Source organism: Heloderma suspectum, chromosome 2 (assembly GCF_057233095.1).
Source record: "Heloderma suspectum isolate Gila_16-S chromosome 2, 16-S_ref, whole genome shotgun sequence".
In the NCBI taxonomy this organism is placed as follows: domain Eukaryota; kingdom Metazoa; phylum Chordata; class Lepidosauria; order Squamata; family Helodermatidae; genus Heloderma; species Heloderma suspectum.
Window position 1 is genome coordinate 300,657,777 of NC_139459.1, and position 26,877 is coordinate 300,684,653.

The following is a 26,877-nucleotide window of genomic DNA, read 5'->3' on the forward strand; positions in this document are numbered from 1 at the left end:
GTTGTTTGGGAGTCCATGGGAGCCAGAATGCTGGCTCCCCACCACTCACCCACTTCTGCTTTGTCCCTGGGTTGTTCTCCATGACAACCTGGCTTGCTCTCTATGATGTCCAAACCCAGAATTCTAGGTTGTTGAGCGAGAAACAACTCATCGTTTGTTCTTGGGTTAAAATTCTGGGTTGTTTCTCCCTCAACAACCTAGAGTTCCAGGTATGGACACAGAGAAAAAGCCAGGGACAGGTTGTCCTTGGGTTATTTAGCAAAGCAGAAGTGGGTGAGTGCCAGCATGTGACTTGCTCCTGCACACTGCTGAACTATGGGTTCATGATTAACAAACCATGGGCTGTTTGTGAACCCATGTAATCTGATCCTTTATGCTAAACTACCTCCCAAGGAGAACCTTTCTCATCCCACCCCCATCTTTCTCCTCTTTCCTTGCCTAGATTTTGATAAGATTTGAAGGCAGGAAGTCTGGTGTGTGTGTGTGTGTGTGTGTGTGTGTGAAGGCTATTTTTCACTGTGCACCTTCAGAGCTGTGCAGCTATGAGTAACAACAGAATATATTTTTTAACCCTGCATTCCTTCACAGCTACAAAGGTACACATGCAATTACCAGTCTTTAAAAAAAAGCAGCCTGAAATGGCAGCATGATCTCCCACTTTTCCCACAATAGCAGCACTGTATCATGGCTTGTGGCATGTGCGCATGCTATAAACACAAACAATAAAACACACGTTACCATTCACACTCCTCCCCCTTCTCCCACAATTACGACACTATGCATTGATGTGCGGCACTTGATTGCATTACAAACATAGTAGATACTGTGCTGTATTCATCAAAATGTGCCCCAGAGTAGCAATTGCATTTTTTTTTTTTTACAAAAAAAACACTGCCACAGTAGTGCCTCACAAATGATAGCTACTTCAGTTTAAATCCTACCCAGGGCACAGGACCATAATCCTTAGGTTATGATTCTAAGGGCCACAGGTAGCCCTGTCTCTCTTTACATCCTTCTCCCAGCTCTCTTCCCTTCCCCAAAAGCATTTTGCATAGTCTGCTGCACTGAGTAAAGCTTTTTACCTGGAACTGATACTGCAGTTCCAGGAGCTGCTGACATTCCTGTGTAGGGGCATGGGTAGCTCTTTATGCTAAACTAAGAGATGAGAAGACCCCTGCACCAGCACTGGGGAACCTAGCTGCCAATGCTATGGTATACAGTAAAGCTTAGGACCAGGCTCTCAATGTGTGGCAAAAAAGAATTAACAGTATTCCTCCAGAAAAGAATAAATACAGAAAGGGAAAAATGAATAATGCTGTGCATGTGGTAACAGCTTATTTAAGCATGAGATTGTGTATAGCAAGAAATTTACTCACTTGTTATTTTCTTCGTTGTGATTACATACTATTACATTCAATAATTTATTTGCAAAGCTTTTTGCTTTTTCACCCAAACCTTGCTTCAAATCTTCACAGTCTAAACGCACCATTGGGAAATGAGCTATCATTGGCAAGTTCATTATTTCCTTTGAAAGACTTAAAAATTCATCTATAAACTTCAAAACAAAATATTTGTTAATGCAAGCTGCAGTCTTTAAAATATGTGCATGCCTGAATAGGACTGCAAAACTATGCACTCTTACCTAGGAATAAGTCCCATTGAACTCATTGGGACTTACTTATGAGCAGAGCAATTTATTTAAATTAAATGATTGATATTAATCCAGATGAATCAGCTATGATTTCAGGGTTATAGCCCTGGGTACAAGGTAACAATAGGGTAACAAATAATTTTACCAACAAACTCAATCCCCACTGATGGATAGGTGGCTTATTAAAATATGAGATAATGGCTAATATCGTGAAACTGATGTATATGATATGATTAGGTTTTGAGATATACAGATTAAGATACGGGTGTAAAGTTTTATACTTTCCAGGAACGTTGAATTGTATCTGAATGTGAGGGACTCAGGTTTCTTTGATTAATTTATCAGTATCTGGATATAAATGAATTTATCTAAATATTCTAATTTTAACTGACATGTTCTCACTATAGAAAAGAAATGGAAGTTATACTATGAGTTTGGATCCAAATTTGCCCTTGTGTTTGGAAGGGACCTGGACCCAGCAGAGGCTCCCACTAGAGGAAAGATGGGAAAAGCCATTTTTACCAATTCTTCCTTCCCACTTCCACACACAGCTTTCAGGGGTCCCCCAACCATCCAGAGCAGATTGTCAGAGGGCTGCAGGGGGAATCGGTGAAAATTATCTTCCACCCTTCCTCCAGTGGGAGCATCCAGTGAATGGAACTCCATTCACAGGAAGTCTGGATCCAACCCTATATGTTAACAGTATCTTTAAAAGATAATAAAATAAATACAGCAAAGCAGCAACTTGTGTTATTCAAAATATCACTTCTTCATAACTTTTATTTGTCGTCTTTTGCTGTTGTTTGCCGTGGTACTTTCCAACCATGGGCTGTCAAAGAACAATAAAACTACCTGCACTGTAAGTGGAACAACTGCATTTAAGATGCTCCACACAAAGATCTCTCCTCCAATATAAATGCCTGCATAGAGAGTAGGCTGCAGAGCAGTTCTCCATAAGAGACAAGTAGAGCCCTCCCCTCCTCCTCCTCCTCCCTTCCATGGCTGTGCCCGCACACTCCATTGCAAGTGGGTCACTGCACATCAAGCTGCAGCTCTTTTGCCCTTTGCATGGGGTGATTTAAGAGACTACTCATCCTTGTGCCCCATGCAAGCAGGCTGCTCTTAACAGGAGGAGATGCTGAGCTGTGTGTGAAGCCTGAGGACAACTGAGTTGCAGTAGATCATACTTTATAAAGCTTCAGTTAAATGAACAAGCACAGCCATGGCTCACCCTGTGCAACTTATTCGCTCAGGAAAAAACCAGACATGATGTGGGAGATCCATGATTTTATCTCCTGCAAATCACACTCCCAGCCTATTAGTTCTGCAGGTTTGGGGGCAGGGGGAAGAGACAGGAATAGTATCTGGACTTGTTTGGTCCTGATTCACAGAGTATGAAAGTTTTATTAATTCTGTGTCATCTGGAAGCCTAATATTTAGCACATAAATATCCCAAAACACCCTAACGAATAGAAACAACTGAAAGTAGGACATCTGAACATCTTTCTCAAACGTACAGATTTTGTATGCCAAAATGGTATCCTACTTGGAGGAGAGATGTATAAATGTTCTATTCTAATGACCTAGAACACTGAACTGTGATACACATGTAGTTCAAGATACACTGATTACTAGAAAATTCTGAAAAGGAGACATCTTTATACCTCTCCCTCAAAATGAATGACTTGAAGTTTACTCCAAAATGGATAAGGACTGGCTAGCTAAAAGGTGAACTTTGGTACACACATAGTCCAATATACCCAGATTACTACAGAAGCCTGAAAGGAGAATAGTCACCTGATTCACATGATCACTGCAGTCCACCATGGCTTATCCACCATGGCTTATTCGAACCCAGTGAGGGTGGGTTGTTGGCATGGTTAACAACCCAACCATAACCCTAAAACAGCCCCACAGGTTGTGGGTGGTTTGTTAACCACAGCAACAACCCACCCTCACTGGGTTTGGACGGCAATAAGACTTGGCACCTGCCTGCTGCAGCTTGAATATTCAAAATAGCCACCTGCACACACCACAAGGTGGCAACCATGCAAACCAACCCACTGACATCTAATGGAAAGAGGAATTTAGGACATGAAGTTTCTCTCCTAACAGAAGTCAAGTACAGAATGTTGAGCTGCAGAAACTGCATTGCTCTTTAATGCAACTGTATCAGGCTTAGAATGGAGGGTGGGGGTGGAATTCATTTTATCTACGCTGCCAGAACAGAAGCTGGATTTAGTTCTAAATTAAACATGAAAATTACCTCTGTATATTCATCAAAACTATGCTCCTCAGCTACAAATGTTCTTATACGGTCATCTGCAGCACCATCTACCAGCCACCCATAATGATCCACTGCAAGGCAACAATCACAGTAAATGTTTGCCGATGTTATTTATTTTGCAATGTTAATTTAAGAACATTATCTTGCAAAACTCCATTTTAAACCACTCACCATAAGAATCAAAATGTGCTTTTGGACCTTTCAAGTTTTCATGAATTGCTCTCCTTAGTACAGATGATGCCCATGATATCACATGCTCAGGAAGTTCTGTGTCAATAGTTGTAACTGTACTTGCACCTCCAAGCCAAGAATGTATTGTCTGTACATTCTATTCAAAACACATAAAACACATAAGTTACCCATGGCTTTTAAGTAACGATTTCATAATAAGTAACAACATATACATTTGTCAGATTCCTTAAAGCAAATTTGTAAGAAAAAATAAGTGTTTTTATGAAACTTTTATTTTACCTTGTGCTAATCAAAAACTACTTGAATATGCTCCCTAGGTTTGTTTTTAAAGGAAACTCAGCCCTTTTTTGCTGCTGTGCCAAACTTTGGGAGAAAATTTGACAGCGTAACCTATAATGGGTTCGCGGGGGGGGATTAGCCCCCAGGCCCCTGGAAGTTGCCCACCCTGTTTTAATCCTAGAACATTTATTTAGTATAGTCACATACTAGTGTTGTATATTCTTTATGCAGATTACAACTGTTCTCCCTCATTAACTACAGCTTTTACTTTTTGACTAATGTCACTAACAGTTATATGTCTACAAGTTTCTAATGACCATAAAAAGATAAATTTTAGCCAACTAAGCGCGCAATCCTATGGGGATAGTTGGCCACATCTGAACTTGGAGCCGGCCAACTATCCAATGCAGGTGGAGCACGGGGGGATCTTCTCTTCCAAGCTCCGGCCGCCCTGCATTTGCAGCTAGACACCAATTTCAGCTGTCTAGCCGGGATGCATCGGAGCCGGGGGGGGGGGGGGGGCGAGGCCAGATGGTGCATTGGAAGCCTTGTAATGGTGCTTCCACAGTCTCCTCCCTTCCTCTGGGAACGCCCCTTTTTGCCCACTCCACGCTGCTCTTAGAAGTGCAGAGCTCGGGACAAAGTGTACTACCTACGAGGCGCAGGGGTGGGGGCGGTGAGTGAGGTTTTGGGAACCCAGAAACCGAAAAATCCTATGGCCATCTAGACACTGTCTAGATGGCCATAGGATTGGTCTCTGAATCACTGTAATTAATGTCTGATCTACACAGTAGCCCAATATGTAGGTTCCATACAGAACAGAAGCAACTATCAGGTGTGATTCTACATGAGGCATTTATTGTGCGCACGTCATTCTCTACTCACAGTTGTTTTCAAGTTCTTTAGATGACATCGTGACCCTCCAGTTTTGCTTCTGTGTCTAAAGAGCACTTTCGTCAAGTTTTTTAGAGCAGGGAAAGTGTGGTATTTAATTGTAAAAGCGAAAGAAAATGCTTTATTTACTAAATAAATAAATAAAACTAATTAGTGTTATTAAGAGCTGCTGTGGTCATTGAGGTACCCAGAACAAAAGCATACTGGAGTTCAAAATAACGTGCCTCACCAAGTGTGTGTGGCCTGCATATGTCACATCAGGAGTGCTTCTCTTAAAAAAAAAAAATGTTGGAGGTGATGATCTGATTCTTTTCAATGGAGGCAGTAGGCCTACCCATGCCTTTCTCTGGACATTTAGAGTAGCCCTGTTTATGGAATGAATGAGAAATCCCACACCCATGAGCTTTGTGTGCACACTGCACCTCAAATGGAACTCTTAAGGTTGCAGGCAAACATACCTTAAAATTCCTGTGGAGACAGCCTAGCTTCCCCCTGCAGCTGTAATGTCTTTAATAGATGTGCTTAACAGCAACTCAAATGCTAATTCAGTTGGTTGCACCTCCACCATGCTTTAGGTGGGCTGTTTGTCTTTCTTTTTTGCTTTTTTCAATGCACTGCTTGCAAGTTTGTTCAAGAGAACATTTGTTGGTTGCTCCACTTTTTAAAGTCTCAAAATGGCTTCAGAGAGGAGGGTCTTTGATATCACAGGAACCAGCCATCAGCTTTGTGCATGGCTGGCTTCTGCAACAAACTGACAGAATTGATTTCCCCTGAATTCAACCTGGATGGTATATTTCCAGAGTGGATCCACTATCCAAATGATGGATATTTTTGTATACCCTAAATCAGGGGGAGTAACACTGGGCATCCACAGTCTCCTGCATACCTAGTAGGGATTGTAACTATTAAGTGGAAGAAAATCCTACTGATTTCCATGGGATGGGATATACTTGCATTAAATATGTTTAACATTGGCTTGTAAAATTTGTTATCACCTGCACAAAACTTGAAAATTTAATTGAATTATATTGGACTTACTAGGACTGAGGTATATGTTATTGAACATCTAGCATTCTTACAAAAGGTATGAGATAAAATAGTTGTAGACTAAACTGAACCTGCAGAGTCTGTGCAATCAAAGTGACTATAAACAAAATAGCATCCTCCAGATCTTGAAAGCTTGGATAGAAGTCCATTTTTTCATCATCAAAAGTCAGCTCCATCTTAAACAAAGGCAGCCATCTTTGGTCATCAAAATCAAATAGTTGCACATATGCCTCAACAGTTCTTTTCAGTAATTCTTTCAGCTAAAAAAGCGTACAGAGGAGTTAGTTACAAGTGACAAAAGAAAATCTCAGCCTGCCCTCTACCATAGCAAATCCATATATACTGAAATACATAAGTTAACAGTAGGGACATTTTCTACAATCCCAGGCTTAAAATCTGGTCCCCTAACATCATTCCAGTCCAATATATACAATTTCCAATGATATAAAAATGCACATTCTGAAATGTAGTATAAAGTATTAACATTTAAAGCATGAACCAAAAAAACATCCCTATCACCCCTGTGGCTGCTCCTATGCCCACAGGAGAGAATGGCCACAAGGTTCAATGGAGCTATCTTCTCTCCCCCTTGGGCAGGTGTGTAGCCTGTACTTATGCCCGCTTCTGGGCTCTCATTGGTGCAAAATTTTATTTATTAATTTAAACCATTTATAACCTGCCTATCGGCTGGAATAGCTCAAAGCTCAAATGAAACAAAATTCAGATGTACTTAATGAAAAATATTCATAATTGCACCTAAATAGAATAACTGAATATGCTATTCACCTAGTAGCAATTGTTTGCTTTTAAAATAAAATTCATTTCTAGGTGTTGGAAGACAATTAATGGGATCTGTAATATTTTTTTTAAATTTTGAATTCACTTAGTTCCATGACAAATTCCCACTAGCATCGAAAGGTCCAGAACTACACCTACAGTATTATATATGCATGCCCCAATCCAGTGATTATTATTATTATTAAATTTATTAATCGCCCATCTGGCTGGTAACCCAGCCACTCTGGGCGATGTACAACATACAATAAAACAGTTTAAAACAATAAAATTCTACAGTAAAAACATTTTCTAAAATACCCTAACCCACCCCAAATGCCTGCCTGAACAACCACATTTTTAATGCATGACGGAAGCTCATTAAAGAGGGGGCATGGCGGAGTTCCCTAGGGAGGGAGTTCCACAGAGTGGGGGCCACCACAGAAAAGGCTCTTGCTGGTGCAGAATTTCTGATTCATACACTGGGCCCTCCTTCCTCCACAAGAGATTTTTCATTCACTTCAACGAAGGACAACACTGAAATTGCATTCCATTGCATATGCCCTGTGTCACTCTTCTGTTGAAATGAATGGAGAAGCACAGGAGCTCCAAAGATGCACTGGTGCACACATGGGGCTCTGTACAGGGCAAGCATCTGACACTGATTTGAAAAACAAGCTTTACCTGGTTAGACATAAGTGTAGCCACACAGTTATAGAAAGAATCAACTTTGTCAGGCTTTACACCCTCTAATGCTTCTTTTCTGGTGAAAAGATTGATAACCCTAGGATACCATGTATTTAATATCTTTTCTTCTGTTTTTAAGCTGTTTATAGAGACATCATTCTGAAGTGATTCGCACTCAAGTGGGCCTCTTGACCTATCGATAAAATAAGACCAATCTGAAAAATCAAACTCCATTAAACAAAGCCAATTATATCACCTATAAGGAAAAAATGTGATCAATATGCATAAAGAAAACTTGCAATTTAATATTTATGTACTAAAATATTGAGTCCAAAGCTTACTTGGAGGAAAGAATGCTCAAGAGTCTTGGGCACATTTGTTACCAAAAAAATTTAAATTATAGAAAAACAAGTGACACCAGAAACAAAATGTTAGTGTGGAGTGTCCTGTTCAGGGTTTCAGTCAACTAATGATCCTTTCTTCGAGTTTACTCCATTCTGCTTCCCCTTGTCTCCAGTTTATCATTTTTCCCACCAACAGTCAGTCAGCACTCTTTGCCCACTGAGCATGCTCAGTCTCCATTGGGTTGTTTTGAGTTCCCCCCTCCCCCCACTCTTTTCAGGATTTTTTCTTAACTTTTTTGTACTTCTGTATACCTTGGGGTTTCCCCAAGACTACTGATACCTCCCTTTTGTGTGTGGATGGTGCTGTTTTGGCTTACATAAGCAGCCATACTTGGAGAATAAGTTCATCTTTAGTATATAGGATAATCATAATAATAGCATATAATAAGTAGAGAAATATCTCACTGTGGCTGCCTTACATCTAACATGTTAAGAAATTAGGCTGCAATCCTAAATTCATTTGCTAAGGAGTCAGTCTCATCAAACTCAATGGGAATTACTTAGAAGTAAACACATAGAATTATGCTGTCAGTGTGACATGTTTAGGCTGCAATCCTATGCACACTTTCCTGTGACTAAGCCCCACTGAACAAAGTGGAACTTACTTCTAAGTAAACATGCATAGGATTACATTGTTAATTGTTTTGACATAAAGTAACATAAAGAAAGCTACAATTTAATAACACAGTGTACCTAATTAAAATTACACATACATTCTATATTTAGAATATTAATTCAACAACATAAATTTTACCTGAAACTTGACAAGTCTACTATAAGTAACTGGGAAAAGGTTTTGTAACCAATATCCAGTAAAATTCTTAGAGTTGGATGGAGAATATGTAAATTTTCAAGAATCTGTTTTCTTGCTTGTACAAAGCTTTTATGCCAAGGCCTGGAAAAATCTAATCCTCTGGTAAAATAAATACAATGAAGATATTAAACATAAACACATGCAAAGAAACTTTCTATCTCTGATTTAACAGATCATAGAAATACTTACCTGCCTTAAAAATCTCAACAGTCTTGAGTTTTAAGACCTCAATTTTTCTGCTTTGGAAAAACTACTGCTCCCTACAAAGGGAACAATCCTATGCATGTTTAGACAGAAAAAAATGTTCTAAAACTCCTAGCATGGCTGGCTGGGGAATGCTGGGAGTTGTATGACTTTTTTTCTATGGACCTTTTTCCTAGGACTTATGCCCTAGACAATAATCTAAGGTTGCTGGGAGGTTAGGTCAGCCCTTGCCATGCCACATGGGTATCATATGGGTGATACAGGTAAGCAGAATTCTTCCTCAAGGACTCTGTATTTTCTGCCACCTCACAAGCCACCAAGGCCCCTCACTGCTCACTAAGGTAATGAATAAGGTAACAGAGTGCACACTTTTCTTTCCATATAACTTTGATTTCAAAAGTTAAAATTCAAATAATCTCAATAATTTAATTCAAATGTTATAAGTAGAGGTAAAAGAAAAATATATCAAAGCATGTTAAACAAATATATCATTTGAAGAATGTGCTTTGTTTTCTCAATGAAACATTTCTGGTTTAGAAGGAATAGGCTGCACTTTGAGGTTATCCTGCAACGGAGTGGTATGATTCCAAGCAAGAGTACTTGCAGTCAGCTTGCAGCTAAGGCATTCCTTCTTCTTAGCTTCTCCGATGCAACTCTCTTTTAAAGGAATGGCAGTACTGGAATGCCATGCTCTTGCACACACGCCATTCATTTTAACAGACTTGTGTGGGAGTTGTTCCTAGGAGACTGTACTCTATAAGTGATAGTATAGGCCATAAATCTTACATACGTATTGTCTTGCAAATGACATATAAAGATTATGTCCGCTGTGTCTAAGGCAGGGGTGTAAAACCTCTCTCAGCCTGAGGGTGACTTCCATTTTGGGGGCCACATTCCAGTGGTGGGCAAGGCCAAATGCAGAGAAGGTGGGGCAAAAAGAAAAAGGGGCAGGGCCAAACTACCAAAAATACCAGCGTATTTTAACTTAAAGCTCTTACTTCTAGTAATTAAGCCATAGGAGAGGCATTTCAACCTTTTAGAATGGGGAAAAACTGCACAAAAGCTGGGAAACCACTAAACAATTGGTGGTTGGGGGGAAAAAAGTGGAGCCAGGGAAAGAGGGAGGCGTCTATCTGGGAAACCCCAGAGGGCCATGTTGGGACTCCAGGAGGGCTGGATTTGACCCCTAGGCCTGAGGTTCTGCACCCCTGATCTAGGGTCTCTAAAATTCCTGTTGTACTCCTCAAGTAGGACTGCCGAGTCTATACCTGGAGATGATGCCTATAAGTTTAAATGACCTGACCAAAGCTCCAGCCACTGTCATAGCCCCACCTGCTATAGCCAGTAAGGTTTCAATTTCTTGGTCAGGGCCTTAGTGCATTTTAAAAGGCACAGCTAAATCAGTCAGATATTTATAGGAGAGGAATTAATCTGATTGATCTATAGAACACCCACTTGCAGCAATCAGAGATCTTCGTACCCAACACATTCACTATCCAGATTATAGAGATATAGGCAGTGTCCAGATGTAATACTAAACTATGGTTTAGTGCTACATGAATGAGCCTTAGGTTCATGCACTCCTAACATGGCCATGAGGAAGAGAATGGAATCATTTGCTTCTGTTTTCAAGTGACCACAGTTTATGTCCAACCACTAGTGTGGCTAGTTTTGACTATGGTTCAAACCATGATCCTGAAAACCATGAAAATTACTCACAGTTCCCAGTTCAGACATAATGACAAACTGTGGTTGAAAGCCGTTGAAAACAGAAGTAAATGCTTCCAATTTCCATCTTGCACCAGAGGATAGGGGAAGGGGGAGCAGGCTCAAGTCCATAATACTAAACTATGGTTTAGTATTATGCCTGAACCAGCTCAGTCAATGATCATCCATATAATAGACACAAGCAGACAGAAGTGACCACGGTGCTTCATACTGTGTATATATGCAAGAGGTGGGTTGATTAGACACGAAAGTGTTTATTAATATAATTTACTCACATAGGTTCAACTGGCAAAGGTCCCTCTTTCTCATATTCAAGCAATTTTACATTAGGCTTGACAAGAACACTTCGCACTAGAACATATTGGGAGAGTGTAACAATATTATACATTAGGAAAGATTACTTAAAATAAGTACTTAAAATCTCTTTTTTTCATTATTTCCAAAATCAATAAGATTGCTCAAATATTTAAAAGTTCCTTCAAAAGTGTTAATGGGAAATGGGTTATACACTTTATATTAACACATCTCTGCTGTAAAAAGAGATCTATTATTTAATAGATCTATTATTTACTTTATTTCCAGTAAGCTCTTCCTTCATTTTCATACATTTTGAATAACAGTTGACATCTATTTTGTTTTTGAAAACTTATATTGAGATGTATCAAGGACTGGTGTAGTGTAGAGGCTAAGCTTAATCAACTCTTACTTCAACTCTTCAACTCTTGCTTCAACTATGAACTCACTAGGTGGTAGTAGGACTAAAGATATTAAAAGAGCCCAGCTGATTAGCCCCAAAATCCATTTTGCCCAGCATTCTGTTTCCAACCAACTTGGAAAACCAACAAGCAGGCAAACCACCATCTCTCAACCCCAAAACTCTAGCTTTAATGTGATAACAGTATTGACCTTTCTTATAGGGCTGTTGTTTTACTGAGATAATGTACGTGAAATGCTATATAAATGCTAACTATTGTGAAGAGTGTAGACAATGAATATATTAGCACTCTCGGAGAAAATTGGAATAACTGGGAAAATATCAACAATACAGTCAGGTATCAATATAATCATTGCTATCTGTTAAGACAACATTTTACGTAGTAAAATTTATATTGTACAAAAACATTTGTAGGAATATACAAGAGAAAGAAATTGCCAAGGAAAGTTTTGCAGTACCAGTGAAGACATAATATGGAATATAACTTGTATAGCCATAATATAGTACTGCTAATGGAACTTACCCATATATCTCTTCATGCTCATTTCATAATCATTTGTTACCTCAGCTAAGAGCTCTTCTACCAGTTTCTCTCTCTCTTTGCCTTCCATTAGATTCTGAGGTACCAAAGTGAGCATGGAAACTAACCACTCCTGCTGAATAGGCACCACTGGATTACTTTCAACACATTTCTTCATAAAGAGATAGTTGTTCTGAAATGACACCATGATCAAGTTACACAATATCAAACAATGGATTTTCCATTGTTCCATTATTAAAAAGCTTTTGTATTAAAGTTAATTTGTCTTGGCATGTTCAGAAACCTATACAGAAAACCAGGCAAATTCGTTTTCACCAATTTTGGTATTCATATTAAATGCAATAATTGATAAAATATCCACTGTAGAACTGTAGTTCTCACTAGTATACTGTACTGTTATTGTACAAATTATACAAAACAGATTATGTCACTGTCTATACTGTATGAAGAGGGAGATGACATACTGAAGCCTTCATCAATAGAGAAGAATGGTTACTGAGAAAACGGCACCATGTCTTAGCAAAAACGAAGAAGAAAAGAACAAGTAAATACTGTTGGACAATAGTATCCACTTCTTACCCCACAAAGCAGCATAAACTGTCTAACATGCTGGCCTGAACAACTTGGGACCCACAAAGCTAGACACCTCCCATGTATTCTGTTTTGCAGTTATGTAATTTTAAAATGCCTATCCCACTTTTCATTTCAAAAGACAAACCAAAGCAGCTAACAAAATAGTAATAAAATCAACAACAATAATCACATAAATCATGACAGAGTGCAAAATAACAATAAAATATATCAGCAACAAAAATTAAAAAGCCAAATAATTGAATTAAAACTCTCAGCACAACTGTAGAAAAACAAACCAAGCCAAACCAAATCAATCATCACCAAAAGCCAATTGGAAAAGTTATACAACAACCAGCATACGCAGCAAACCATGCTAGCTGAGGAATACTGGGGGTTGTAGGAATTTTTTCTATTTAAACATGCACAGGATTGTGCCCTTAGTCTGACAACACAACAAGCTTAACTTTGGGCAAGGTGGGCTTCTTGGTGCTATATAGTATTTTAGACAAGATTTATATTATATATCTATATCTATCTATCTATCTATCTATCTATCTATCTATCTATCATCCCGACTGTGTAATGTTGTACTTCAGATATGGTTGTAGTTTGTTTCTTAGTTTGTATAACAAAGTAAAGAAAATTCCTGATCTGGGTGGCAAGAAAAAGTCTGAGAATCATAAAGGCTTTGATTCGAATATGGGTATCTTGGCCAGGACATCTAGTAATACTTTTTAAGTAAACTCTTTTTTTAAGTTTGCACATTGAATACAATGTCCCCTAATTCTATATATACCCTGGTTTTCCGTTAGCTTGATAACATTTTGGAGAATTTTGTAAATGATTCACATTTTACACAATGTGCACAATTTTTCAACCTGTGATCCAGAAAATAAGCATTTCTATGTTACTTCTACATACAGAGATCAACAAACAGATATTGGGCACATTTAAATGAATCCTAATTCCTCATCTCCATACCAGCATTTTATCATCAGAATCATGCAACAGCTCTATTTTAAATATATACATATATATATACTTAAATACTTCACTTACTCTTATTTGTTTCTGTTCACTGTTCATCTGTTGAAAAACCACAACAAAATTAAGACCACAAAATAAAATGAGAAATCATCCCTCCCGCTTTTTTTTTGCAGTGGTGAACAGTAAGGGGGTTCACTGGTGTGCTGCATCATGTTTTGAGTTAAGGAGGGAAAAGTATACCTTTTATTGATAACTACTGGGAGAGGTAATCTCATTCAGCACCATTCCAGTGTGCAGTTGTTGACCAGTGTTGCCCATCCCTGGACTAGACCCAGCATAGGAGTAGGCTGCTGATGTCAATGGGGTCTGCTAGCAGTCATAACTGCATACTTACACCATGCCAACTGAGACACCAGCTGCTTCCATTGCCATCTACCAATGGTTATCAATAACGTTTTTTCTTCCATCCTTGATTGGCCCTGCGATGACAGTGAGTGGTTTCTCACAAAGACCATCTTACTGGAACTGCTATTTGTTTATAATGCCAGACTTTTAAATTTAAATATTCTTCTTGAAACACATATGCAATAGAACACTGTTGATGCCAATGAAACTGTCCAAATGGCTGAAATTGTATGCATGAGTTTTTATAAGATTTTGCCTGACCTAAATGAACATCTGCGCCCAAGAGATGCAGTTTCCTAAGCCACAATTTCCTGCTACAACTATGAAACAATTAAATACTTCCTGATGTTTCACACTATTTCTCAAGTCTGCACCAGTGTCATGCATTCAGTCAGTACAGCTCATTCAGCCAGTACAGTTCTGCAAGGAGAAAGGGACCTAAGCAATTTTTTTAGGATGAGAAACAACCAGAGGAAGAAAATGTATAGAGATTCACTGCAACAGGTTCTCAGACAAAAGAATCACCCTAAGAAGCAGTGGGTAGCCAAGTAGTGTCCTGACATTACTATGGGTCTGACCTCCAATAACTCCATAAGAAGTTATTAAAAGAAAGATGAGGAAAGCATGTTGCAGAACACCATGTATTACAAGTTACAACCTAACATTATTCCACAAGATAGATACTAGTTCATTTCTACAGCACAATATGTAGTCAAAATTCAATACTCAGAGGTCAGGAACACCACTGCTTGCCTGCCCAAAGGAATAATACACACAGGGATAATTACGAATTAATACCCACACATAAACAAAATCCCATCACATTTAACAAACATAGCAGCAGCAGTGATGGTACTAGCACTGTTTGTGCTAGTATGAAACCTGCTATTTTTGTTGGAGCCTCTGGATCCTTCTCTGGCTTAAGTGGAATCCTCTGTCCAGTTTACCCAAGGCTATGGGAATTTTACAGATTATCTGAATGTGGCCCAGTCACTTTGAACAGGGGCTGATACTGACACTGTTCTCCTCTTAAAGGTGCAACATCTCTCAAACAAACTAGAAACTTCTGTGGATTATGGGTTGTCTGTTGAAACTTGCCTACAGAATTCAGGCTCTACAGAGATGTTGGTAAATTAGCTGGTTTATTCTCAGGGCTTATATATAATTCCTTGGCAGGGGTCCTAATGCAGGCCTGTTGCCTGGCTTTCCTAGGACAAGGAAAGAGAGGAAGGGAAGAGACTGGAGACTAGGTTGTGTTCAAGGCATCAGTACACAGTTAATTCACTATGCCTCAGTATAACAAAGATTGTTTGCTGTAATACTCTAAGAAAAAACTAATGTTATGGTCAGAGTATTATATCTTAAAGTAGATTAGAAACTTACGGTAAAAGGCAATTGTGGAACAGGAGACTGGCGCTCTCTTTTAGCAGATTTTTCAATGGCTGTTGTATAGTCTTTTGTAGCTGTATTAACTCTGAAGTAAAATGTATAGTTAGTACAAAAATTGTGAACAATAAACAGATTAAACTATGTTAACGTGGAAACAATCAAATAGCCACTAAACTACTTGTCATTCATTATTTTATCCCTACTTTGAAATGTGATTATATATATCTTTTGCAGAACTTACTTCCAAGTAAGTGGGCTTAGACTCACTATCCAAAGGAATTAATTATTTATACAACATAGTTTGACAGGAGGATTTATGTTCTCTCTTCTAAGAAAGGTAATAGCACAGAATTCTGGATTCCTTGGCCAAACTTTGGTGTGTACTTAAGCATGTATTTACCTCCCTGAACATAAACATTTGATACAGCACTTTTGCCTGTGACAACATAGAAACATAGAAAGTTGCCTTATCCTGATGTCAGACCATTGGTCCATCTAGCACAGTATTGTCGACACTGACAGGCAGTGGCTCTCCAGGGCCCCATCTACATGGGCCTTTTACTCCAGTTCTACTCCACCTCCAAATCGATAGTGTCAGATGACACACGCTGCTCTCTGTAGCTAGCCCGGCATTTCTTGCCCTAAATCCGGGATTTTTTCAACCTCATTTTGTGTCTGATTTTCGTGTCACAGCGGCTTCAGTGCTATTCAGGAGTCTGTGTGACCTCAGCTGGCTTCGGCGTGGGCTGGTGGAAGAGGCACTGATTGGCATAAGGGAAAGTAGGATAGGGCGGGGGCATGGGGAGAGCAAAGGGATAAACATATCTACATGGAAGTAACTCATTGCCTTCAGTTCCACTTTGCCAACCCTGCTGTTTTAAAACTGTGCAGCTACAAAGGAGCACAGCTGAGAAAGGCTGGCTCAGTCGCTGCCTCTCACTTTAAATAGTCACTGGGCAGGGCGGGGGGGCAGCCCTGTTGTTTTGAAGCTGTGCAGCTACAAAGGAGCACAGCTGAGTAACAGTGGATGCCTGTTGATTCAAAGCTGTGCAGCTAAGAAAGGGTGATTGCCAGGACAGATGATATTCATGATCATGTACTCAGAAGCACTTCATTGAGCCTGTGTTTGTTTGGCAGGGGTGGACCTGTTGATTGGGCAGTTAATATACATCAAAGACAACGTGCTAGTCACTCTCCCTTCTTGCTGGCCCTGCACTCTGCTCTCAGCACCTCTTGTACTCCTCTCATTCTACTCAGTCTCCGGGCAGCAGCGGCTGGCTGCCTGCTTGCCTGCCCGCCTCATAAATGTGTGTGTGTATGTGGGTGTAATGGCCCCAGGACTGTAACCAAGTCACCTGTAGTTTCAGAGGGGCCTAGAGATCCATAATGCTTTCTGTTTTGGTGCAATTCCCTTGCTAGTGGGCCTCTTGGCTGGTAAGATGAGTCAAAAGTCACATTTGAGTCACATTCCATGCTAATGAGCTCTGAATCTTATCAGGTCCTGGGAATCTTATCAGGGCCTGTTTACAGGTGACTGTGCTGGGAAAGTTCTGATTGTTTCCCCTCTGGCGTGGGGCTGCTAGTCTATGCTGGGAAAGTTGCAGATGAACGCTAATTAACACTTGCTGCTGGCATGCTGCCTCACTACTAACATGCATGGTATAAAACCCATTGCACCCCTTGGCTCTGGGTTCAGAGAAGGTGTCAGATCCAACCACTGGGTATGACTGTGTGCTGTAAGTACTCAATAAAGTCTCCTTGTAAGCAACCCTGGATCTGGCTTATCATTATCTCGGCACCTCCAAACCTTAGCAGCCCACAGCCAGGGCATACAGTGGGGTATGTGGGGTTTGTCATGAATGTCTACACATAAGCAAGTCCTTCGTTGAACAGGTGAGGGACGGGGAGCAAGCCTCCGCTCACTGGCTGCCCCGCACCTACACAATTGCTGACGTTCATTTCTACTTGCGGCGGAAATTGCCCACCCCACCCCAAATAATGCAGCTTCAGTTCCTGTATACACTGCAAAAGTGGAGGAATACAGCACTGCATGTAGTGTGGAAAGAGCTAATTTGTTTCTGTGAAAGTGCGGATTTTTCCCAAATCGCTTCACAAAGCGTCTCTGTTTAGATGGACCCCAGGTTTCAGGCAAGAGCTTTTCCAGACCTACTAGAGATGTTGGGGATTGAACATGGGACCTTCTGCATGCAAATTATGTGCTCTACCACTGAACTATGGTCCCTCCCCCAGGGATTGTGTACACAGTTCAGGACTGTGTACTGATGTACATAATTTCAGTTGTGAGCCAGCTGTAGCATACTCTCCGCAGTTGTAACACATGCATAACTCTCTCCCCAGGACCAGAGAAAATATTTTTTCCTGTATAAGGAGAACCTGAATTTGCACAGTGCTAATTAACCAGACTGTGTGATATATGGTGTAGTATGACACTATTTTGTGTATCTATATTACTATATTATTTATTTCTCATGTTGTTTTAGACATTTATATCCCATTTTGTCTTCAATTAAATCAAAATAGCTTATGACAAATAATTAAAACAATAAACATCATACTATAAAACAATAAAGGAAAAACAATGCCAAAACAGCATTATCAACTACTCCAAGAGCTGCAGGTTGAATTTCAACCTTGGAAGGGACAGCTACCAGCTAATTCCACTGTCACCACTGGCTGCATTCTGCCTGTTTTTCTTTTACCTCCCCTTGGTCAAAGTGTATAGCATAAAAGTGTGGTCTGGTACACAGGGTGAAAGATCCTCGGGTTGTCAAAATTACACAGTCAAACCTCAGGTTCCAAGTTGAGAAGCTTTGTTGAGATTAGGTATGGAGACATAAAGTAGCATAAAAAGAAATTAAAAACATGGATAACGTTTAAGATGGTCTTCTGTTAGCCAGTCTGTTCAGGATCATTTGAACAGTTCTTATCTTTTGGAAGTATGCCAAAACATTGTCAAAGGACATGTCAATCCTATAGATGGCCGCTTGATTACAGTTGGATGGTATGACATAGAACACAGAGAAACTAGGAAGAACCTGTCTTTATTAACTAAAAGGGTAAGGCAGCTAAAGTTGGAAGTAGATTTGGAAGCATTGGCTTCCTATCGGTTAGCTTACAAGAGCCTTGTTAGAAAGAAAAATGATGCTTCTGATGGCTCAGTGGAAGGAGTTAAGTCTTGCAGCCATGGAAAGGAATGAGAGAAAGTTTTGGGACTTGATTAGTATAATAGATAAGGGGGCACATCCCATGTTAGAGGCAAGCATTTCAGCTAATACTTGGCGTACTTATTTTAGTAACATTTTGGGAAATGATATAAGTACTGGCAGCAATGGTTCAACTTCCCTGTAGGCCTTGGCAGCACATCCAGAATGGCCCCAGTCACAGAACTAGAAGTGAGCAAACTTATCCATGCCTTAGCAGCATGCAAAGCACCTGGGGAGGATATGATCCCACCAGAGGATTTTAAGAGTAATCCTGAATGGCGGGCACCTGTGTTAGCAAAATTATTCTCTCATATTAATACCATGGGAATCTTCCCTGAAGGATGGAAGTTGAGAATAATATTTCCAATTCACAAGAAAGGAGATAAATCTAAACCTCAGAACTATTGGCCAATTAGTTTACTAGATGTTAGCTCTAAGATCTACAGCCATTTCCTCCTCCAGAAGTTGTCAGATCGGGAAGATGAAAATAATATTTTACACTAGGAACAAGCTGGGTTTAGGAAAGGCCATAGCACTGTGGACCAGATCTTTGTTTTGCACCATTTAATTTATAAATATACAGCTGATCCTCCCAAAAGGCTCTTTGCTGCTTTCATTGACTTCTCCTCAGCCTTTGATTCAATCAATAGGAGCCAATTGTGGGATAAGCTTGCAGAGACCAATATTGATAAAAGACTGTTATTCCTAATTCAGGAATTTTATACAAATACAACTATGAGGATAAGGATTAGCACAGATGGGAGATTGTCAGAAGAAATCTGTACAACCAAAGGAGTCAAACAAGGTTGCTTGTTGGCACCGCATTTGTTCAATCTTTATATTAATAACATTGTAAATGTGTTAAATTGCCCAGAGCACTTCCCTACCACAATAGGCAACTGTTAAGTTGCGATATTAATCTACGCAGATGACTTGGTACTCCTGTCCATGAACAAAATTGGGCTGAAGAGAAGTCTGAACAAACTTCATGATTCCTGCCAAAGGAACAGCTCACAATTAACTATGCTAAATCCAAGGTGTTGGTCTTTGGTAAATATTCCCTCAGGTACAACTGGAGGCTAGATGGAAATAAGATAGAGCAGGTTTCCTCCTTCAAATACCTGGGTGTATATTTTGATGAGACAAGTTCTTGGAAGATTCAGCTTCAGAACATTAAAATAACAGCACAGAGGACAACTTGAGCTATTTTGAAATTTTTCTACTCCAGGAAGGCAAGCTAGTGGCACCAGCACTGAAAGCATTCCTTGGAAAAGCTGTTGCTCAAATCCTATATGGGATTGAGATTTGGGGGGTCACGCATAACAATTTGAGGGAGTTGGAGGCTTGTCAGAATAAGTTTTTTTAGATCCTTACTGGCAGTTCCCCCAGGGACCCCAGCTCCCTTCCTCAAGACAGAGAAAGGCATGGTATCAGTAGAAGCTAGGGTGCAGAAGGCAGCCCTTCTATATTATAAGTAGGGGTGTACGAAACATACTTACCAGTCCGCTGAGAGGGTCCACGGGGGGGGGGGATCTGTCCCTCTTCCTGGAATCCTCTCTGGCCGGCTCCACTCCGCAGAGAGTCTGCGGAGCCGCCAGCCAGGCCCATCCGCAGCCGGACTTCCGGCTGCTGCCACGCAAATGGCGTCCAGCATAGCAGATGCCATTTGCATCCCTGCCTTTTGCCGTGATAGGCTACATAAATCTTTACATAGCCTATCACAGCAAAGAACAGGGACGCAAATGGCATAGCAGACGCTATTTGCGTCCCTGCCCTTTGCCGTGATAGGCTACATAAAGATTTATGTAGCCTATCACAGCAAAAGGCAGGGACGCAAATGGCATCTGCTACATCAGATGCTATTTGTTTCTGAAGACAGGCAGCAGCGGATGGCAGCGGACGGACGGCAGTAGGTAGGATCCAGCCAATGCGGACTCCCCCAGGTGGCGGAGGTGAGTCTTTCATTCAGCTGCGGACTCCGGGAGGCCGGATTCTTAGAATCCAGCCCCATTGGAGTCCATGGCAGAATTTTCCGCCATCCCTAATTAAAAGAGGGTCCTAGACATGCCAGAAGATCGCCTCCCCACGCTTTGCTTGAGAGAACAAATGAAGAAGGGTGGCTGGGCTAAGTTATGCCAAGAGTTGCTAACATCTAAAAACCTTCTACCAGATATTTTTACAATACTGGGAGCCAAAAGCAACTTGAGGGATTGGATTTATGGAATAGATAATAGGCAGGACCTAGATCTAATTAAATATTCAAACTTTTCTCAGTGGTATTATTTAAAATGGATCATGAAAGAGCTGAATACCTGCAAACTTTTACTTTTGCTTCTTTGAGAACATAATTTACAGAATTATGTTTTCAAACCATGCCCACAGCATTCTTGGGTGGAAGATATGGGCCAAGAAACCTACGGTTCTGTATCTGTGGCATGGGAGAGGTAGAGGATATCTTACATTATTTATTGCACTGTCATTTGCACCAACCCCTTCATGGATCACTGCCTTGTTGTGGCGAAGGGGCTGGCGTTACTCAGTGAAGCCATAAGTTATGCCGTGCAGGGCCACCCAAGATGGACAGGTTATGGCAGAGGGTTCCGACAAAATTTGGTCCACTGGAGAAGGAAATGGCAACCCACTCCAGTATTCTTGCCAAGAAAACCCCATGGAACGTATCACAAGGCTAAAAGAGATGATGCAGGAAGATGAGCCCCTCAGGTCGGAAGGTGTCCAATATACTACTGGGGAAAAGCAGAGGGAATTTCCCAGTAGTGCCAGAAAGAGTGAAGCGGCTGGGCCAAAGCTGAAAGGACACTCAGCTGTGGATGTGTCTGGTGGTGAAAAGAAAGTCCAATGCTGTAAAGAACAATATTGTTGAGGAACCTGGAATGTAAGATCAATGAATCAAGGTAAGCTGGAGGTGGTCAAACATGAGATGGCAAGACTGAACATCAACATCTTTGGAATCAGCGAACTAAAATGGACAAGAATGGGTGAATTTAATTCAGGTGACCATTGTATCTACTACTATGGGCAAGAATCCCTTAGAAGAAATGGAATAGCACTCATAGTCAATAAAAGGGTGGGAAAAGCAGTACTGGGGTACAATCTCAAAAACGATAGAATGATCTCAGTACAAATCCAAGGCAAACCATTCAACATCACAGTAATTCAAGTCTATGCCCCAACCACTGAGGCCGAAGAAGCTGAGGTTGATCAGTTCTATGAAGACCTACAACACCTTCTAGAACTAACACCAAAAAAAGATGTCCTTTTCATCATAGGGGATTGGAATGCCAAAGTAGGAAGTCAAGAAATCACCAGGATAACAGGCAAGCATGGCCTTGGTGTATAAAATGAAGCAGGACAAAGGCTAATAGAGTTTTGCCAAGAGAACACGCTGATCATAGCAAACACGCTTTTCCAACAGCACAAGAGGCGACTCTACACATGGACATCACCAGATGGTCAATATCGAAATCAGATGGATTATGTCCTTTGCAGCCAAAGATGGAGAAGCTCTATACAGTCAGTAAAAACAAGACCTGGAGCTGACTGTGGCTCAGATCATGAGCTTCTTATTGCAAAATTTCGGCTTAAATTGAAGATCGTAGGGAAAACCACTAAACCATTCAGGTATGACCTAAATCATATCCCTTATAAATATATAGTGGAGGTGATGAATAGATTTAAGGGATTAGACCTGATAGACAGAGTGCCTGAGGAACTATGGACGGAGGTCCGTAACATTGTTCAGGAGGCAGCAACGAAATCCATCCCAAAGAAAAAGAAATGCAAGAAAGCAAAGTGGCTGTCTGAGGAGGCTTTACAAGTAGCTGAGGAAAGAAGGGAAGTGAAAAGCAAGGGAGACAGGGGAAGATATATCCAACTGAATGCAGATTTCCAGAGAATAGCAAGGAGGGACAAGAAGGCCTTCTTAAATGAACAATGCAAAGAAATTGAGGAAAACAATAGAATGGGAAAGACTACAGATCTTTTCAAGAAAATCGGAGATCTCAAGCGAACGTTTTGTGCAAAGACGGGCATGATAAAGGACAAAGAAGGCAGGGACATAACAGAAGCAGATGAGATTAAGAAGAGGTGGAAAGAATACACAGAAGAACTCTACAGGAAAGATCTGAATGTCCCTGATAGCCATGATAGTGCGGTCACGGAACTTGAGCCAGACATCCTCGAGAGTGAAGTCAAGTGGGCCTTAGGAAGCATTACTAACAACAAAGCTAGCGAAGATGACAGTATTCCAGCTGAGCTATTTCAAATCCTAAAAGATGATGCTGTTAAAGTGCTGCACTCAATATGCCAACAAATTTGGAACACTCAACAGGGGCCACAAGACTGGAAAAGGTCAGTTTACATTCCAATTCCAAAGAAGGGCAATGCCAAAGAGTGTTCAAACTACCGCACAATTGCGCTCATTTCACATGCCAGCAAGGTTATGCTCAAAATCCTAAAAGCTAGGCTTCAGCAGTATGTGAAGCGAGAACTACCGGAAGTACAAGCTGGGTTTCGAAGAGGCAGAGGAACTAGAGATCAAATCGCCAACATTCGCTGGATCATGGAGAAAGCAAGAGAATTCCAGAAAAACGTCTATTTCTGCTTCACTGACTATGCTAAAGCCTTTGTGTGGATCACAACAAACTCTGGCAAATTCTGAAAGAGATGGGAGTACCAGACCACCTTACCTGTCTCCTGAGAAACCTGTACGAGGGTTAAGAAGCAACAGTAAGAACCAGACATGGAACAACCAATTGGTTCAAAATTGGGAAAGGAGTACGACAAGGCTGTATATTGTCACCCTGCTTATTTTACTTATATGCAGAGTACATCATGAGAAACGCCGGGTTGGATGAATCACAGGTCAGAATTAAGATTGCCGGGAGAATTATCAACAACCTCAGATACGCAGACGATACCACCTTAATGGCAGAAAGCAAAGAGGATCTAAAGAGCCTCTTGTTGAGGGTGAAAGTGGAGAGTGCAAAAGCTGGTTTGAAACTCAACATTAACAAAACGAAGATCATGGCATCTGGCCCCATCACTTCCTGGCATATAGAAGGAGAAGAAATGGAAGCTATGGTTTTCTCAGTAGTAACGTGTGGCTGTGAGAGCTGAACTATAAGGAAGGCTGAGCGCCGAAGAATTGATGCTTTCGAACTGTGGTGCTGGAGAAGATTCTTACAAGTCTCCCAGACTGCAAAGAGGTCAAATCAGTCAATCCTAAAAGAAATCAACCCTAACTGCTCATTGGAAGGACAGATACTGAAGCTCAAATATTTTGGCCACCTAATGCAAAGAGAAAACTCTCTGGAAAAGACACTGATGCTGGGAAAGATTGAAGGCAAAAGGAGAAGGGGACGGCAGAGGATGAGATGGCTAGATATCATCACCGATGCAATGAATATGAACTTGAGCACACTCTGGGAGAGAGCAGAGAACAGGAAGGCCTGGCGTGCTATGGTCCATGGGTCATGAAGAGTCGGACACGACTTAACAACTGAACAACAACATTTGTACCAAAACCCCAGGGAGAGATTCCTGGAACAGATTTTGGCATCCTTACAGGGTAAAAGTATCTATGCGAAGATTTGTTGGTTACTGTCACACTGCGACCCTTATGTTACACACAAAACAGCTCTGTTTGCTAAGGCTGCAAAACATATTCATGAAAGCACTCTGAATGCTATTGCAGTGGACTGTGCAGGTGATCTGTTAACCTGATTCTGTTTACCTTCTGTTATTATATGATATTTTAAGTTATGTTGCTTGTAATGGCTATTCGTCAAATACAATAAAATGTTCAGAATCAGAATAAAGTAGCATAAAAAGAAATAAAACAGCTTCCTCTTAATAACCTACACTAGACAGAGAGCAATCCTATGGAAACCTAGACTGTGTCTGGGGCACCAAAGGTGCTGTGGATCCCCTCCTCTGCACCCATAGACAGAGTATGGAGAAGGAGATCTGATCGTGGATCTTCTTTCTCCTACCTATTTTCAACTGTCATGGATAGCTTCTCTTATGAGGTCACAACTGTGACCTCATAAGAGAAGTTGGAGGGGGAGAAAAGGGAGCATGATGGTGGAAGGGGAGAGGAGAGGCCAGGATATGCGGTACCCTATGGCCTCTCTAGTTCCCTCCCTCCCTACCAAAAGGTTAGTCAGTTAGATGGACTCAAAGGCACCCCTAGCTGCTTTTTGTATTTTAAATGGAGCAGCAGAAGCAAAATCGCCTCCATCCTCCTCTCACCCTGCCTGGCTCTTGCAGGCAGAGCATAACATAGGTGGAAGGCACTGAACTTGGAGCCCTCTGTCTATTGGGAGCGGAACCCATAGGATTGTGCTCTTAAAGAAGAATCTCAAATTTACTTGAGGAACAAGGATCACCCCTGATGACAATTTTTTCATATGGAATACTCTCCATTTCTAACCTATGGGATCAGGGAAGGGGTTATGCAAAGCAAAGCAAACATAGGAGCTAGGATGCTCCTATGTATAATGTATAAAAGATAGAGAACAGTATCTTACATGATCTTATTAAGCATCTTTTGCTGCTCCTTGACTCTTCGGTATTTCATTAGCTTTTTCTGTTTTTCAGTCAAACCCTTGGATGTGGAGGGCAAAGCTATAGGTGGTAACCGAATGTTCCATGCATCATCATCATCATTAGCGGAGTCTGATGATTTACCTGGAGCTGACATCTAAAATAAAAAGCAAACTATTCTGAGCAGAGGAAAAATGATCAGATTATTAAACTGCATTTGCACAAAAAACAGCCTATGGCACCATGCATTTTTTCAGTGGAATTGAAAATGTAATTTTAATGTAGGTATAAATAAGCATCAGCCTATTTATTATATTATGTGCGCAGTGGTGGAAAGAAGGCACAACCTAAGTGCGTAGCGATCCCCAAGTATGACCCAAAACTGTGAGCAAGGAGATGAATTTTACATAGGAGAGCAGAGGAAAATCCACTGAAGTTTTTCTATGAATCATCTTAAACTTTCACATTTTATATTGTATTTTATTATGTATTTGGGGGTTTTAATGGTTGTGAACTACCCAGAGAACTTCAGCTATTAGGCGGTATGGAAATGTAATGAATAAATACATGGAAACTGATCTCTATATATATGTAAAAGCCAGTTCTCAACATTCCATCACACTCCAGACAGGGGCCCAAGAAACAGAACCCAGTGCATGGTTATGTAGATAAAGGCTAGCTTGCTTCTCTGTTGCCCCCATTGAGTACTGTGGAAGAAAGTAAACAGGCTTCAGTCTGGGACAGACGCCTCTTAGGTTCTGAATTGGTGTTGATTAACCATAAAAAAGATATTTGTGCTGTTTTAGATAGTTCAATGAAAATGAACATCAGTGAAAAAGGCAAATTCCATGCTAGGGATTATTAGGAAGGAAACTGAAAATAAAATTGCCAAAGTTGTCATGCCATTAAACAAATCATGGTATACATTATGGAATGCTGGGTACAGCATATCATATCTTGAAAAAGGTTAGTGTAGAGCTGGGAAAGCATCTGAAAAGGATAAAGCACCTTCCCTCCAAGGAAAGACTACAACAACTAGACTTTTTAATTTAAAAAAAAAGAGTAAGGGGGATGTTATCAAGGTTTATGCATAGTGGGGAGAAAAAGATAGAAAGTTTTTCTCCCCATCCCCCAACATGTAATTAATTAATTTAAAATTATTTTTAGGCCATCTTTAAGGATAAATCAAACCCAGCTGCCACAAGATGTGGTGAAAGTCACTAGCTTAACTGGCTTTGTAAGGAGGGCATCAGAAAAATGTATGGCGTAAGGGAGCAATCCTATGGCTAGATAGGCTAGACGGCCATAGGATATCTTGTTTTCTGGGAACCAACCACAGAGCCTGTGCTCTGAGGTCGGTTCCCATAGAACCAACCTTCCCCCCATTCTATGCAGCCTTGCAGGCAGTGCAGAAAAGCTCCGTGCTCCTCCTGCCCTGTATTGGATAGGTGGTTGCCTCTGACTTCGGAGGGGACCCCCTATCTGCATAGGATTGCGCCCTAAAAGTATAAATATAGC

General features: G+C 40.7%; 1 protein-coding gene across 1 annotated transcript in view; it reads right to left on the bottom strand.

Annotated features, from left to right (window-relative positions):
- Positions 1-26,877, bottom strand: part of DNAH12 (dynein axonemal heavy chain 12) — a 181,808-nt gene that overhangs the window by 150,648 nt on the left and 4,283 nt on the right. The window contains exons 2-12 of the mRNA XM_084840071.1: positions 25,344-25,516; positions 15,566-15,656; positions 13,850-13,876; positions 12,200-12,389; positions 11,237-11,312; positions 8,970-9,128; positions 7,809-8,004; positions 6,422-6,610; positions 4,110-4,266; positions 3,918-4,009; positions 1,377-1,555 (exon numbers count right to left, since the gene is read on the bottom strand). Coding sequence (XP_084696197.1) covers positions 1,377-1,555; positions 3,918-4,009; positions 4,110-4,266; positions 6,422-6,610; positions 7,809-8,004; positions 8,970-9,128; positions 11,237-11,312; positions 12,200-12,389; positions 13,850-13,876; positions 15,566-15,656; positions 25,344-25,516 — 1,529 coding nt within the window. The remainder of the gene's footprint in view (positions 1-1,376; positions 1,556-3,917; positions 4,010-4,109; positions 4,267-6,421; positions 6,611-7,808; positions 8,005-8,969; positions 9,129-11,236; positions 11,313-12,199; positions 12,390-13,849; positions 13,877-15,565; positions 15,657-25,343; positions 25,517-26,877) is intronic.